Below are 16709 nucleotides of genomic sequence, written 5' to 3'. Positions count from 1 at the left end.
ATTATATGAAGTAAATAAAAACTAACCTACACTATCTAATATTATTAACTACCAACACAGGTCGAAAAGTGAAAAATCAGGCATCAATCAGGCACCAATCAGTCACCAATCAGGTACCTGATTGGTGACCGATTGGTGCCTGATTGGCATTAAATCTAATCACCAATCAGGCAGTTTGCTAACTTTTGATCCAGTGATCAGAAAAGGATGAAATATAGCTCATTGGAATCGTCTCAACATGACGAATCTAATGGTAGTAAAATCGCATCTCTAGGATTAATAGTTAATATAAAATTAAATAAAATATAAATGATACATTTTCATTTTTATATTTTACTTAATTTCTCATCAAGTATTAATCCTAGAAATGCGATTTTACTACCATTAGATTCGTCTTGTTGAGACGATTCCAATGAGCTATATTTCATCCTTTTCGATCACTGGATCAAAAGTTAGCAAACTGCCTGATTGGTGACAGATTTGGCGAAAATGCCAATCAGGCACCAATCGGCACCATCATGTCACCAATCAGCTACCTGATTGGTGACTGATTGGTGCCTGATTTTTCACTTTTCAACCTGTGCAAACCACTCATCATACTATAAAACATCTCACATGTGTACTATCGAGTGAAATTTTTGCTCAGAGGGTATGATTCATTTAAAAATGGCCATTCTTAGCATAAATGCCTCTCTTTCTTCACAAGGCATTCACAGGTAGGGATGTTAAAAGTTCTGGGTTCAGGAACTTAAACTGAAAGTTCTTGAATCTAGTTTAATAGAAACTCAGTTTCATTTTTGGAACTTTATATAAACTAAGTTCATAATTAGTTCAAAATATTCAACCAATCATAAATGCTGATTATCATGTGATATGATATATATATATTAAATAAAGATCATCTGATTATCTCTAACGCGTTTACACGTTACTACAACTATTACAACTATCAAAAATGGAATTTTCTGTTGCAGAAACTAGTCAATTACAACAATTAAGAGCTGAAATACCATGCGAACTTGATGAAGATGAAAATATTTTAGATAATAAAGAGGAAGAAAAAGAAAATAATGACGAAAATTTAAATAATAAAAAGAGTTCTATTTGGAACTATTTTAAATCACAACTTTCTGGTAAAAAAACATGTAAAAGCTGTTCTAAAGAATATGGAGCAAAAACTGGAATATTAACTTTAAAGAAACACCTTTTTTACAAACATAATATTATTATAGATAATATTAAAAATACTCAAATGATTTTGAATTTTCCTAGAGTTGATCCATGGCCAATTACTGAACAGCAAGTGAGAGACAAGGCTTTTGTAGACTGGATAATTTCTGACTTACAACCGTTCCAAATTGTTGAAAATCCTTATTTTGTTAATATGTTTAAAGTATTTGATCCAAGATATCAGGTTCCTAATAGACAAAATTTAAAAAGTATGGTTGTAAACGAATTTGATACAATTCAGTTAGAAAAAATATTGGTACATATATGGTTCAAATCCCAGGAAAAATAGCACTTACAGCTAACATGTAGACAAGTAAATTTACAAATGATGCATTTTTTGGCCTTACAGTTCATTATATCAATCAAAATTAGAAGTTGCAGAATTTTTTATTAGATATTATATCCTTTACTAAACGCCATATAGGAGTTAATATTGCAATATCAATTAATAACGTTTTAAATAATTTTAATCTTCAAGAAAAAACTTTGGCCCTTACAACAGATAATGAGTTAGCCATGCTTGTGTGTGGAAGAACGCTTGGACAACAATTAATTTTACAACTTAATTCTCAAAATTTTAAACATTATCGATATTCAGCCCACATCCTTAATCTTGCTGCACAACAAGGACTTGAATTAATATCGGATGAAGTTATTAAAGTGCAAGAATTAATGAGTAAAATTAAACATTCAATAGTAATTAGCGATCAGTTAAAAAATTTATGCTTGTACGCAAAAATTACATACTTGAGACCAGAATTAGATTGTAAGACAAGATGGAATTCGACTTACAATATGTTAAGAAAGTTGGAAAAAATGTGGCGTGATTTGCAATTATTGGTTGTTAAAAATCGGGAAATTCAAAATTTAATGCCAACTGAAAATGAGTGGAAAATAATTAAAGTAAGTATTAAATAAGTATTTATTAATTTATTATTCATTAATATAATTAATATATTTTTTTAATTTTTTTTATTATAAGGATACACTTACTGTTTTGGATCCTTTGGAAAAAGCTACAGTTTATCTTTCTGCTGTTCGGTATCTAACAATTGCAGATGTTCAGTTTGTTTTTTTAGGAATTTTAGATTATCTAAATGATTTGATCAGATTAGAAGAATTTACTTGGCCAATTTTTTGAAATATTTTTATAGACCTAGATACAATGGCTTTCAAAACAATTGTGCAATTATTTTGTAAAATTTTTAAAATATATCAAGATATATTTAAGGTATTTTTGAGATTAAAATATTAAAATAATATCAAAGTTAATCATATTATAATAATAAAATAATAACAAAAATATTAAAAAATTATTATGATATTATTTTGAGTTGTTTTTATAGACCTAGATACAATATAATTACAAAATAATAACAAAAATATAATAAAAACATTTTGATGTATTAAATGTATTTTTGTAGTATTTTAAAATTATTACAAAATCATTTCAAAAAATTGGCCATTTTTAGTAAAGTAGTCAAAGTGAATTAGCATCATCTATAAATCAGAAAATTGATGACTATTGGGGATATATTGATGAACAAACTTTAGTAACTGCTATTTTGGATCCTCAAACAAAACTTACTTTATTTGCATCAGGAATACCAACTTCTAATGCAATATCCACTATTACAGCTTTATTACGTAGTTATCATGTGATGACAAGTGGAAGTTGCAACTAAAAAGCATTAGATAAAAATAATTATAGCAGTACATGAGAATATTTTGTACAAAAATGGCGTCGTTCATTTGAAAGTGATTCAACATATTCACATCGATCATCTATTTTTTCGTTACAAGTTCAACATCATCAGAGGAAACTTTTCCAGAATTAGACCGGTATTTAGCTTTACCTTATGATGAAAAAGCAGATCCATTATTGTGGTGGCAAGCGCACCAACAAGAGTTTCCAAAACTATCATTAATCGCGAGAGATTACCTTTGTATTCAAGCAACTAGCGTTGCATGTAAGCAACTTTTTCTGTTGCTACCAATATTATTACTAAAACCTGAAATAGACTTGACTCACAAACAGTCAGAGCCACTTTATGTACTAAATCTTGGTTGGAAAAAATTGATATAAGCAACAATAATTAATCAACACTAAGCTGTAATTACGATTAATATATACAAATGTTTTACATGAAATGTAAGTATAAAATATAAATACAAATAATAAAGATAATTTTAGGCGAAAATTTTGAGTATATAAAATATGTGCAATGAAGAGTATTTTTTTTTATTTAAATGAGTTTAAGGGATTAATAAATTATCAGTCAATTTATTTTACAAAATTGTTTCACGCACTATCACATGATATTTTAATTTAATAAGGAAATGCGTTTATCAAAAAAAAAAATGATAATTTTAATTAAAACCAATTAAAATAAACTAAATAAACTTTAAAATATAATAAAATACTTTAAGTTTCCTACTTCACATTTTTCCTAAATTAGAATTTTATTTTTTTCAAATGAAAAGTTCAAACCTAATTTAGACCCAGTTTTGAACAGGTTCAAACCCTATTATATAAACTAAGTTCATGAGTTTTACCTACCGGAACTTTAAGGAACTGAACTTAAACTGAACCTAAACGGACTTTAACATCCCTATTTACAGGACCCACTAAAAGTGATTTTTAAAGCTACACTTTAATTAATTCAAGTTGTAATTACACTTTCTTATAAAAATATTAAAAATATATTATAGTTAATATTTCTTTTGTATGCAAAAATTTGAATAAATTTGTTTAACTTAAGGTTGCTTGTCTAAACCTCTTCAAAATCCTATGATTAGTTTCGTCAAAATTTTACTATAGATTTATTATAGTTTCGGCAGAGTTTCAGCAGTTTCAGCATTTATAATAAGTTTCAGCAGTTTCGCATTTCTCCAAAGTTTCGCCAGTTTTTTAATATAACTTTAATATAGTTTCGGCAGAATTTCACTTTTCGGCGAAACGCCATCTCGCCTGGCCTCAGGCTTTCTGAGGCAGCCAAACCTTAGTTTAACTGATCATGAGTTAATTGTCTGCAGTATTAAATTTTATATCGTGATATAGTTTATTAATGCATCTTTATTGCACTGTGAGAGTGGTTGACCTATTTGCTGTATTCTTGTGAGATATGACTCCTATATTGTATGGTGTATTGGTAATAAGTGTTAAAATTAATAAACTTTAAATTGAAAAAAAAACAATTAATACAATTAATGAAATTTTAAATATGTCAATAATTACTAAATTAAAACTAAAAAATACCATTGCTATACGCATTTTTAATATCAATGTACACATTTTTATACATTATATATACGTTATTAAACTAGTGTTATTTTACTGTACATCAGAAAATTTTTTGGGGTGCAGATCTGCGCAGATTTTTAGAAATTATTTCTGTGCAGATCTTATACCCTGGCGCAAAACATTAGAGGAAAAATCCAATAAAAAACTGCACAGATTTTATAAATAACAAAGTTCTGCGCAGATTTTTAAATAAAAGACCTTTGAAATACCTCAGCAATTTTTTTCAGTAAAAATCTGCGTCACAATAATACAAATTAATTTATTGCATTAATTACTAATTTATTTATATAATCAAAATTACTTTTTTATTATATATTAACATGTTTACAAATACAATTGAAATCTATTACTAGTCATTGCTATTCATTATCTCTTTACTGTTGTTAATGGTTTAGAATATTATTCCAGTTGATTCGATTTCAACAAACAACGAAAACTTACAAATGAAAAAAAATTTCAAAGCAAGTAGCTTCAAAATATATAATCTAGCAATCCAGAATCTAAACATAAAAGAAACGATCATTAGTATAACAATCATTAAAAAATAGAACTTTAAAGCATTTACCTTTGAAGTTCTTAAATACTGCAAAGTTTTTCATAATGGGAAACTGTAACTAAATATACATGGCCTGGTAAATTATCAGCCAAAAATGTAATTCGTAATTTGAAATATGTAAATAATTACGTAATTCGTAATTAATTATGTATAACGTAAATAATTACGTTAATCGTAATTATTAATGTCTTCGTAATTAGTCAAAAGTACCTGTAAATAATTACATTTAACGTAATTACCATAAATACTATTGGTAATTAATCACATTATATGTGAAAATGCAAGAAAAAATGCTGAAACTGATAGTTCGGCAGTTTTACATGTAAAAATGAAAAGAAAATTGCCGAAACTGATCGTTCTGGCAGTTTTACATGTAAAAACGAAAAGAAAATCACCAAAACTGATAGTTTCGGCGTTTTACATGTAATAATAAAAAGAAGACTGTTGCTAACTTTCTCTCCGGGTGAAGATCACCTAGAGTGATTTCACCTAGGTGATTTCACTCACGATTAATTTATTAAATTTATTAAATTTGATTGGTATAAATTAATATTTCTCACTTCGTAATTTGCATATAAATCCTCTGCAAAAGAAATTTTTTGATTGCTAAATTTTTAAATATATAATAAACAATGCTTAAAATATTTTCGCACTAAAAGTTTATAGCAATTTATTAATTTTTAATAGATTACATGAATCATTGATTGAAAAAAACAAACTCATACTATCCAAAATACTAGATTTTTTGATAGGAATAACAAAAAAAATGAGTCACAACGATAAAGAAAAGAGAATATGTGAATAAAAAAAGGAAAAAAAATGAGGGTGAATGGGAATGAAAGAAACAAAGGGGGATTGAAGGAGGAACGAAATGGAGCAAAGGGGGAGTGAAAAAAATGAAAGGGCGAAAAAGATCAAGTGGGAATGAAAAAAAATGAAAAAATGAAGGAGAGACGAGATGGAGCGAAAGGGGGAATAAAAAGAATAAAGGGTAGTGTAAAGGAATAAAAAAGATGAAGCGGGAATGGAATAAAACAAAAGGAATGAAGGGTAGTGTAAAGGAACGAAAGAGACAAAGTGGAACAAAAAAAATGAAAAGAACGCAGAGAAAATAAAGAACAACGGAAAAAACAAAGGAAGGGAAAAATAAAAAAGCAAAAAAAATGAAGAGACGAAAAAGAACAAAAAATGGAAAAGGAACGAAAATGAGATAAACAGGGGACCAAGTAAAAACCAAACCCATAAAATAAAAGAAGAAATAAAGTTAGTAGGGAACAGAAATTATATGTAATAAATAAATGAAAACAAAAAAATAAAAACATACCTTAGTAGTTGCAGAGAAAAACCGAAAGATCTAAAAAGAGTGAAATACAAAATGTAAGAAACGAAATATAAGAATGAAATAAAAAATAAGAAACGGCCTAGTGCTGGACATATATACCTTAATTGCAAAGCCGAAAGAGCTAAAGGACCTAAAAAAATGAAATAAAGTTAGTAGGAAACAAAATGCAAGAAGCAAATAAAAAAAAAAGAAAAAAAACGTACCTTGAGTGCCGTGCAAAGGAGCGAAAGGCCTAAAAAAGAAAAAAAAGATTATCCGAGTACGTTAAAAAAAAAACAAACAAACATAAGAAATGATCAGCATATTAATTAGCCAATAAAATTTAAATGAGGTGATATCACCGGGTAAATTATATAAAAATATATAAAATTATCAGGTTAAATCACCCTAGGTGAAAAATTGCTAAATCACCCCAGATGAAAATTAGTTATAATCTAAAAAGAAAATCGCCGAAACTGATAGTTCTGGCATTCTTCTTGTAGAAATAAAAAAAATCACCAAAACTGATAGTTTTAGCGTTTTACTAGTAGAAATGCAAAAAAAACACCGAAACTGATAGTTCTGGCATTTTTTACTAGTAAAAATGCAAAAAAAATGCTGAAACTGATAGTTCTGGTGTTTTTACTAGTAAAAATGCAAAAAAATGCTGAAATTGATAGTTCGGCAGTTTTACATGTAAAAATGAAAAGAAAATTGCCAAAACTGATCGTTCTGGCAGGTTTACATGTAAAAGTGAAAAGAAAATCACCAAAACTGATAGTTTTGGCGTTTTACATGTAATAATAAACAGAAAATCGCCGAAACTGATAGTTCTGGCATTCTTCTTGTAGAAATAAAAAAAATCACCGAAATTGATAGTTTCAGCGTTTTACTAGTAGAAATGCAAAAAAAACGCCAAAACTGATAGTTCTGGCATTTTTTACTAGTAGAAATGCAAAAAAAATGCTGAAACTGATAGTTCCAGTGTTTTTACTAGTAAAAATGCATAAAAATGCTGAAACTGATAGTTCCAGCATTTTTGCTTGTAAAATGCAAAAAAATGCCAGAACCATCAGTTCTGGCGTTTTTACTAGTAGAAATGCAAAAAAAATGCTGGAACTTATGGTTCCAGCGTTTTTACTAGTAGAAATGTAAAAAAATGCCAAAACTAATAGTTCTGGTAGTTTTACTAGTAAAAATGAAAAAAAAACACTGAAACTGATGGTTCTGACGTTTTTACTAGTAAAAATGCAAAAAAATACCAAAACTGATAGTTTCAGCATTTTTACTTGTAAAATGCAAAAAAAACGCCAGAACTATTCACAGGTCAAAAAACGATCTATCTCACACATATCGGGTACCTATATATCGGTGACTAATTAGGTACATATCGGGCATTTTTACATATTAACAACATATCAGGTACCCGATTTGTTACATAATGCGCAAATTTCAAATATGGTTAAAAAAATGTAAATTACCAAGTGTCCGATATCCAAACTATTAGTCACCGATCTGTTATCTAATATATATCGGTCACTGATATTTGTACGATCTTTAAAAAAATTTGTGTGTTTATTTAATATTATCGTAGTATAGAAAACAGCTACTGATTTCTGCCTATTTGGTATTGACTTTGTACGTTTTGTACTTTGTAAAAATGTAATACAGTGTACGAAAAAAAATAATTGCTATGGAGTGCTTGATTCAAGTATCATTTATCTTCACAACTTCATACGGAGTTTTTCCAAATCATGAATACTTATAAATAGATGATGTTTATTTACTTTTTTAGGAAATATTGAATGATAAGATTATTATATAAGCCAACTCTCAGTGATCATAGTAATAATACAAGAGTGTGACCAGAGAATACCTAAACTTCAAACCCGTTATCAAAAGCATATACAAATTATTCAAATTACCGCGATTTTCTGAAATCCACTTATTGTGATTAAATTTCTCATGGTAAAAAAATAAATACGTTCCCCTTTTTTTCTTTGTAAACTATTACACTGAATTTGCAAAATGACGTATAAGGTGTATTGTACTATTACCATATTAGGAATCTTTCCATATAGCCAGGATACCTGAAAAAAATAAATTTTAAGGAGATATTTTTTTTATCCAAATCGTAATAAAATTGTAATACAAACTAATTCTATATAAATGACGGATTTTATTTCTCCAACATCTTTAGTTCGATCGTTACTGATAAGGGTGATTATTGGTATCTTTGATTCTAGCGATCACTTCTGATGGAAGTTTGATAACCGGAGGCGATCGATTCAGTCATATTGAATTTGAATCCTATCTTTCAATTTAATTAATCTTTAAAGAGATACGTAAGCCAAAATGCCTGCGCTGATCCCTGTCCTTTTGGAGTTTATAGGGTGACAATGAAGATCGGCTATTGTCCAAGTATACTTTTTATTGATTAATTTCTTTGAGAGACGTTTTCGTCAATGTGCTTTGTACGATAACAATGTTGCCTCTATAATTCCGGGCTGGATTAGAGGAAAAAGTCCTGATTGCACCTCACCCATTTTGTTGTCAGGCACAGTCTGAAACTTCTGTTTGTAAACTTTTATTTCCATACCAACTGCGTGGGTTTAGGGTATATTTTATTCCCTAACCCTACGCCCAGCTACTTGTTAGGTTAAGTAGGTTGCATTGCACTCTGTAGCCTACCTTTTTAATGAGTTTTATGGCCACGTTTGCTCATTTAAAAATGAATTAAACAGGTTGCCATATCATTAAACACATCGCAGCCATTTGGTGATGAAGCTATAATTGTCTAATAAGGGTTCGCCCTGTCTGGCAATTTATGGTGGATTCAAATGGATCAAATTACAAACAATAATAATTTAGTCAAATGAAAATTCCAGGAAAGAACGAGGATGCTTTGTCTAATTGAAAATATTTTTTTTATTTTATTTTATTTTTTATATTTTTATTTTTATTTTATTTTATTTTTTTATTTTTTATTTTTCTATTTGAGATTATTCATCGTATCCTATGTTCATTCATATCTGGTATTTTCAAATATACTTATCCTTATTATCATAGCAAGTTTCTTAAAGCGTACCTGTGGCACTTCATCTGACTTGGGAAGTGTCGCTGAATCTAAAGCAAGGTACCTGGTTAATCCTCAACTTTGGGTTATGAGTTATAATTTAAGCATATAGTAATTTAATTTGACTTACATACCAAAAACAAAAATTTGTGTATATTTTCATTTTAATTTTTTTGAAAAAATAATATTATCGTATTTAGCTCATTAATCTAATTTATCGTATGTTAATATAGAAAATTTTATTAATCAGTTTTTGATATCTTATTAAATACCTTATCTGTAATTAAATTGTTACTGTAATAAAGTAATCAATACTGTAACTTGTTTATTAATAAAAATAAACTGTAATCTATAGCTTTATCAAACCATGATATTTTTAATTTAATCAATCAATTTTTAAAAAAATTAAATGAAAATGTTTGAATTCTGATTTTTATTAAAGTCTGATTAGTATTTTTGACGATAAACCTATTTAGGCAAAAGTGTAATAATTGTAAAATTTATTTTTTTGATTTTTTATTTTTTGATTTAGATTTATTTTTCTTTTTTTTCCTTTTCTTGTTATTTTTGTTATTTACGACGTTATTATCAACATCATCATCAGCACTATTGTTGTCTTGAATGATGCTTTCATCAGTATCATAATCATAAACCAGGATATTTTTGGTTAAACGGTTAAATTTTTCAAGTGCTTCTCTATTCAAACACCAGCTTGGTGCGCTGGCAGGTGGCACACTAGCTGTTTCTGTTTTGTCTAGAACTCTTTTACATTTTAAGTTTGGTGGTTTTTTTCTTAATAACTCTACCGTTAGATCAATACAATTATGTAATAAATGTTTAAGCTTAAATAAAGAAATTAAACTATAAATTAGTGTTTATACTTTGATAAAAAATAATAAAATATACATACAGCAGGAGATCTCCACCATCTTTCATAAATATATATCGAATTTTTTTTTGTGACTACTTCTTCTTCATCATTTTCATCATCTTCATCATCTTCGTCAGTTTCCTCCCATTCTTCAGAATGGTAGCCTGAATCTTTTAAGATTTGAACTAGATCCTTTTCAGGATATCGGCAAATGTACTTATCTTTGTTTTGTATTAGGTAATTGGCCGCGTTTGTTGTTCTTTTTTTTTTCTAACAATGTTAATTATAAAGCACAATATAATTAATTTAAAAAAAAAACTAAATTTAATAGCTTCTGTTAATTAAATAATTTACATCCTGCATCCTTGAATTCTTCATTGCTCTTCTTTTGTTACGTTTTATTTGAGTTTCCCCTTACTTTCTAATATTACTAACGTGATGGTGAGATCGCCAACATCCATATAACATCTTTAATAAATCACTATTTGAGACTTTATATTTTTTATTTATGAGCTTTGTGCTATGGCGAACTTGTGACTATGTTATCTTTTGCTTTAGCCCATGTGAGCTCATAGTTAATACTGTATACGTCTTTTAGCTTGGAGTCGCTCCAAATAAACACTTCTTTCTGTAAAATAATAGATAAATGTAAATAGGATAAAAGCAGAAATAATATATAAAATAATCAAATACTTGCTTTTATCGTGTTATAACTAGAACTTTTAGAAAAGGAAGAAGAAGAAGAGGAGGAGGAGGAGAAGGAAGAGGATGATGATGATGATGATTCATCACTAGATAATACATTATCACTATTCATTATTACGAAGTATAAAATCTTTTTGTTATTTTGTAAAATAAAAAAATCCCGTATAAAGTAGAGATTTCAGAACACGAGAAAAGTTGTTTGTATGCAAATTTATAATGATTTCGGAGATTTCAGGATGCAGATCAAGAGCTCAGAGGTAGCAACGCGTTTGCGCAATTCTCACCAGGTAAAAGTAACGTGCTCATAAAATTCTTGTGCAATTCTTATGTATGATAAGAATTATTAAAAGCTCATTTTTGAACGTCTTGATTACTAACTATTAAAAGTAATAGAATAAAAAATATATTTTATACATTTTAATAAAAATGAGTAATAAAAAATGTAACTCTGTATCTGGATTAATAAAGAGTAATAAAAAATGTAAAGTTGAAACCTCTGAAACCTTTGTGGCTAATTTAATAAAGCCCAAAAAAAAGTATTTGTATATTTGCAATTGTGCTCATTGCAAAAGTGCAGAAGTTGATTCTCGCACTCAAGAGAAACATACGTATGATGATAGTTTATGGGAATCGAGATCAAAAGATTCTAGAAAAAATCAGGAAAATACCATTATGATAAGAAAGAAAAAAACATCATCTGTTAATAATACATATATAAATACAGAAATAAAATTGAATATATCAAAAAAGCGAAAAAGAAATAATTACTCCGGTACATCTAGTCGGATCAGGATCTTACATCCTGGTCCCTCTTTCCAATATATTGAAGAAAATATAACATTATTTTTATCAAAACCTTCATGTTTTCGTATTCTAGCACCTACAATTGATGAAAATAATGATGAAATCAATTATTTTGGTGAGAATTATAATGTAGATAATATAAATGAGGGGGAAGAGAATGATGATGTAAATAATATGGATGAGGAAGAGAATGATGATGTGGATGAGAGAGAGGAGAATGATGATGTAAATAATATGGATGAGGAAGAGAATGATGATGTGAATGAAGGAGAGGAGAATGATGATGTAAATAATATGGATGAGGAAGAGAATGATGATGTGGATGAAGGAGAGGAGAATAATGATGTAGAAGATTTTTTCGCATCTCCTAAGATTGACAATGACAATGAAAAAGCATTTATAGTGGAAAGCTTAAGTGATTCTATTAATACTGAGATTATAATATGGCTATTTAAATTTTAACAAAGATTTCGATTGCCTGATATTGCACTTGAATCCTTAATAAAATTTTTTCATATAATTCTTATGCGCTTTGATAAGTTGCAATTTGAAAATTTTCCTACCTCATTATATATGGCAAAAATATGGTTAAACATTTTTTAACCGAAAATGCAATTAGCTGCATGTACCGATTGCCATAAATTGCATAATGTTCAAGATATTATTGCATATAAGGAAGAAGGAAAGTTGCTATAATGAATTGCCCGTATAAAAAGTATCCAAATAATCCAATATCAAGTCGTAATCACCAATGCAATAATCCACTTTCCATTCTCAAAAAAAATAAAGATGCAACAATTGCGGTACCTCGCATGCTTTATCCTAAGCCAAACATTCGTCAGCAATTGAGCATTTTATATCAATGACCAGATTTTGAGAACATGTTAAAATTATCAGGGACTCAAAGAAATGAAAATAATATCTATTCAGATATTTACGATGGTAAGGTATGGAAAAATTTTCCATTTGATGGTAGTACCTTTTTTACAACGATTCGATTGCTACATCTATGGTCTTATACTTATCTTGATTAGTTCATCCATTCTCCTACACGCAGCATAGTACTGGCGCTATTTATGTGTTTATTTGCAATCTTCCAAGGTCAGAAAGGAATAAGCCCGAAAATATTATATATTTGGGTTTCTTACCAGGACCAAAAGAGGCAGGGTTGGAACGCATTAATCATTATCTAGCTCTTATTGTAGATGAGTTATTAGAACTTTGGAAGGGGTAGAAAGTACCAAAAACTCACCAATTTTCCAATGGTTTAGAAATAAAAGTTGCGTTAATTGTTGGATCATCTGATACTCCAGCTACACGAAAGTTATTTGGTCATGGATCTGCAGTAATGAAATGCTATAGGTGTGATAAATGTACCACTTATAGCGAGGAATTTAGAAAAACTCATTACGGAGGAATGCAAGACTATAATGAATGGGTAACAAAGCCTGCAGATCTTTTATTACATAGGCAATATGCTCATGAATGGTTGCAATGTAACTCAAAGTCCTCCAGAGAAGCACATTTTAAAGTACATGGTATAAGATGGACTGAAGTGCTTCGCCTATCATACATGGATCCTATACGATTTGCTGTAGTGGATCCTATGCATTGTCTTTTCCTCGGTGTTGCAAAATGGATAATCAAATCCATTTTTGTAAACCAAAAAAAATTAACTATGGAACAACTTCATGTAGCACAAAACAGAATGGATAATATTGATTTACCTTCTGACATTGGTAGAATTCCTCCAAAGATTGCAATCGGAAATGATGGGTTTTCTAACTTAACTGCTGATCATGGAAGACCTTTATTATGATTTATTCACATCTATATTATGGGATATGCTAGATGATAATGATAGAAAGATCTTAGGGCATTTTGTTCGAGCTTGTAATCTTTTAGTAGCAAGATTTATTACAGATGATGATTTGAAGGAGGCGCAAGAGAGATTAAAAGATATGGCCTACCTTATAGAATATACATATGGACCAGAATTTATAACAAGCAATATACATCTCGCACTTCATATTCCTGATTGCTGTCGTGATTATGGTCCTATATAGGGATGGGGTCAGTTCGATTACATAATTTTGAGCGGTTTTTGGAACTGATCAAAATCTCGTGAGTTTCGAACTTATATGAGCCAAAAATCTTATTGGAAATAGAGAAATACTAATATTTTTACAATAAATAAAAAAAAAGAAAATTTATAAGTCAAAACAATTTTTAATAGCTTTTAAAAATTGAACCGAACCGGTTCTGAACCGGTTCTAAAAACTGGTTCAAAATATGATTAACATCAAAATTATGATGATCATGAACCAACTATTGATTGTTAACCAATCAAAATTTTTTTAATTCATAATCAATATATGTTCGACTTGTGTCTTTAATTTGACACATGTAGCTCATATTTTTCTTAATGGGAACCGACGTGGAACCGACGGCGAACCGAAATAGAACCGAACGAACCGTCCACATCCCTAGTCCTATATATAGTTTTTGGCTTTTCCCGTTTGAAAGACTTAATGGATATATAGGTAAATTTACTTCAGTGTCTTTCAATTGTCTTTAGTACCTTTATTAAAAAAATTCCTGTTATTTAGAATCATATCCTAATAGTAACCGACAAATAGAACCCGAATTAATGAAAATTGTTCTTAAAAACACTTTGGTGGATTATCACTTATCATGTAAATGGACATCTGGCCTTCTAGATGAATCTCTCCATCTTCTTATACCAAAAAAAGCTGTAGGAAGTTTAGCAATCACAGCAGAAAGGGAGGAACTGCAGCATTTTCTATTAATGAGACATAATACGTCTATGATTTCCAAAATATATGGCACTGAACCATTACCTGGCCAAATGCTTAACCCATCATATATCAATGTCGTTATGCCTTTAGAGTTGCAAGGATTTCTATGTGAATGGTATGCAATGTTATATAAAAGGGAAAAAGAAGATGGGTTAGGATTTATGGATTTGCATATGAATTAGCATGCAAGACTACAAATTGGCGCCAAAATATTTGGATCTATGATTTCTGGTCGCCATAAAAAAAATGCAAATATATTTGCAAAATGGAAAGCAGCTAATGATGATTCAGTTGACACTTATCCGAGTAAAGTCCAATATTATTTCGAGCATGCCCTTAGATTTTCAGAAGGAACGAAAACTCACCTCCTAGCATATGTCAAGTGGTATAAACCTGCACCTTCTTCTAGTATTCGGTTTAAACATAGTTTTATGGAGCCAAAAATATCAAATACCAAATTATGGAAAGCCGAATACTTTCAAGAAGGTTGTGATTCCCTGTTAGCGGTTCATAGGATATTATGTCGAGCTACAAAATTTAGAAATATTACGATAGGAAAACAAAAATATTTGTCAATTATACCTTTGAATAGAAGATTTAACTTGTAGTATGCCACACCAAATAAAGAAAATGATGACACATTTGATTTCCATTTCAAGCTTAGTGATAATCATGTATAATATAAGCAAGAAGATAGTATGTCTCGTGACTAACCAACAATCATGCCGGTTGACCTGTGGCTGTATTATGACATCGGCCAATCAATTATGGCTAACATCTTTAATTTATTCTGGTTTAACTTACTGCAATGTAAAAAAAAGTCTCTCTCTCTATTTATTTTATTATTTTTGATATCACTAAACTTTCTTTTAACTTTCTTTTAGTTTTCTTGGATTTTGAACCTTTCAATTTCACTCATTTTAAAATTTATAAAGTTAAGTATTAATTTAACTTACTGATATTTGATGATTGTGAAAATTTTATTTTACTGATAGTAAGCTTTCATTACTATTATTTTTTTAGCTTCAACTTTTTCCATCTCTAACTTTAACAAACAAAAGCTAAGTAATTTATATATTTTTTAATTAATTTCATTTATTTACAAAATTCAGAAACTAATAATAATTTAATTTTTTTTTTCAGAGTAACTTTAATAATTAACTTTTTTGTTAGTTACAACTTTTCAAACTCCAATGTATTTATATTAATATTTATACGGGAAAACGTCATCCTCGGCAAAATGAAGAAGTCTAAACGAGACTTGGAGTCTTCCTTCTTCTAAATCGTTATTATAAAATAAATTTATGTTGATAAGGCATATTTCTAAGTCATTGTAACAAGTATGGATTAAAGTGCCATAATAGTGATAACACTAAGCTTGTACTCTGACAAAGTTACTCTGCCCAGTCCATAAAAAACTTTTCAGTACGTTGAAAGGTTATATGGAATACGTACATTCTTCTGCCCTTCTAAACAGGGATCAGGATATATAACTTGATAACTTGTCTATATCGAAATATATGTTTGAACGGGCTATACTTTCCTGTAATCTTAGATTATAATAAGAAGCAAGATTAAACCTTTTTTCGAATCCCCCTTAAATAAAGGGAAAAGACGCTAAAAGAGGTTTTTTATGTTTTTTTACTAAAAAAAACAAACTATATTATTACTGTTTAATACCTAAGAATTCTTAAATATAATTATTAAAGTAAGTAATTTTTATTTAAAAAGAGAGAGATTTTTTTATAATATCAATTTAATATCCAAATTGGTGCTGAAATATTTGGATCTATGATTTCGAGTCATTAAGAAAAAAATGTAACTATTCTTGCAAAATGGAAAGCGTCTAATGATGAGTCAATTGATATATACCTGGGAAATGTCCAATATTATTTTGAACATACACTTAGATTACCTGAAGGACCAAGAAAACATCTTCTAGCATATGTTAAGTGGTATAAAAGTGCACCTTCCTCTGATATTTGGTTTAAACATGGATTTATTGAACCAGAGATCTCAAATA

The 16709-nt window shown here is 29.0% G+C and overlaps 1 protein-coding gene across 1 annotated transcript; it reads left to right on the top strand.

Moving 5' to 3' along the window:
- Positions 1–955: 955 nt before the first annotated feature.
- On the top strand, positions 956–1221 carry OCT59_019621 (uncharacterized protein; the record flags this gene model as incomplete). The annotated part of the gene is made up of 2 exons (XM_066143663.1): positions 956–1133; positions 1199–1221. 2 exons carry the CDS (start codon positions 956–958, stop codon positions 1219–1221), a joined length of 201 nt encoding a protein of 66 aa, XP_066005393.1.
- Between the last annotated feature and the right edge of the window lie 15488 nt (positions 1222–16709).

Source organism: Rhizophagus irregularis, chromosome 29, assembly GCF_026210795.1.
Source record: "Rhizophagus irregularis chromosome 29, complete sequence".
Lineage (NCBI taxonomy): Eukaryota > Fungi > Glomeromycota > Glomeromycetes > Glomerales > Glomeraceae > Rhizophagus > Rhizophagus irregularis.
The sequence above is the reverse complement of the archived record's forward strand: the minus strand, read 5'-3'. Positions and strand labels throughout refer to the sequence as shown.